Source organism: Sphaeroforma arctica (assembly GCF_001186125.1).
Source record: "Sphaeroforma arctica JP610 unplaced genomic scaffold supercont1.12770, whole genome shotgun sequence".
In the NCBI taxonomy this organism is placed as follows: domain Eukaryota; class Ichthyosporea; order Ichthyophonida; genus Sphaeroforma; species Sphaeroforma arctica.
Window position 1 is genome coordinate 1 of NW_014027788.1, and position 707 is coordinate 707.

At 39.5% G+C, this 707-nt stretch overlaps 1 protein-coding gene across 1 annotated transcript; it reads right to left on the reverse strand.

The window, feature by feature from the left end:
- Positions 1 to 339: 339 nt before the first annotated feature.
- SARC_17920 (hypothetical protein) lies at positions 340 to 611 on the reverse strand (the record flags this gene model as incomplete). Its single annotated transcript, XM_014287997.1, has 2 exons — positions 340 to 483; positions 597 to 611. Coding segments are annotated over 2 exons (159 nt in total), but the record flags the coding sequence as incomplete, so codon positions are not given.
- Positions 612 to 707: the final 96 nt, after the last annotated feature.

Consider the following 707-nt stretch of genomic DNA (forward strand, 5'->3'; position numbering starts at 1 on the left):
TATTGTATATGGTCTTGGGGCACCAGGATGTCCTACGAAAACGAATAGCTGCGCACTGCTCTTGAGATCACACTGAACAAATACTCGGCGAATAACGCGGTACTTGTCGGCAACCGCACACCACACGTACGCGACTGCGTCCAGATCGCAATACATCTTACACGAGAAATGTAAAAGAGTCGCAATACATCTTACAAGAGAAATGTAAGAGACAAAAATAGTATGTGATTGGCAGTATACATACTCGGAAGCATTGTGATGTACCTGCGCACATTCTTCAATATAGAATTTTCCGGTTCACAGTATTTTCTTTTGAAAGTGGATAGAGTGAGAACATACCTCTTGCAACACCATAAGCCGGAAATTGGGGTCCGTTAATTGCAATCCAATTAATCGAGGGCTGGTAGTGAATTTGGGGTTGTAGGATTCGCTCGCCTCGTCAATGGACATGCCCTCAACCAATGCCTTACCGTTGTCTACCAACTGAGCAAATACAGATTGAGCGATAAATTAGAGACCATCTTTTGGTGTTAAGTTGTAAAAGTTACGTCAACGAAATATTTCCAAATGAACATATTAAGGTTACTATCACTTACAGACAAAGCGGACATTATGACAATCACGTTTATTTAAACATCATGAGCATATATGTGAGCATATATATATATATATATATATATATTATAATGTTGTGTGTTGTTGTGTAG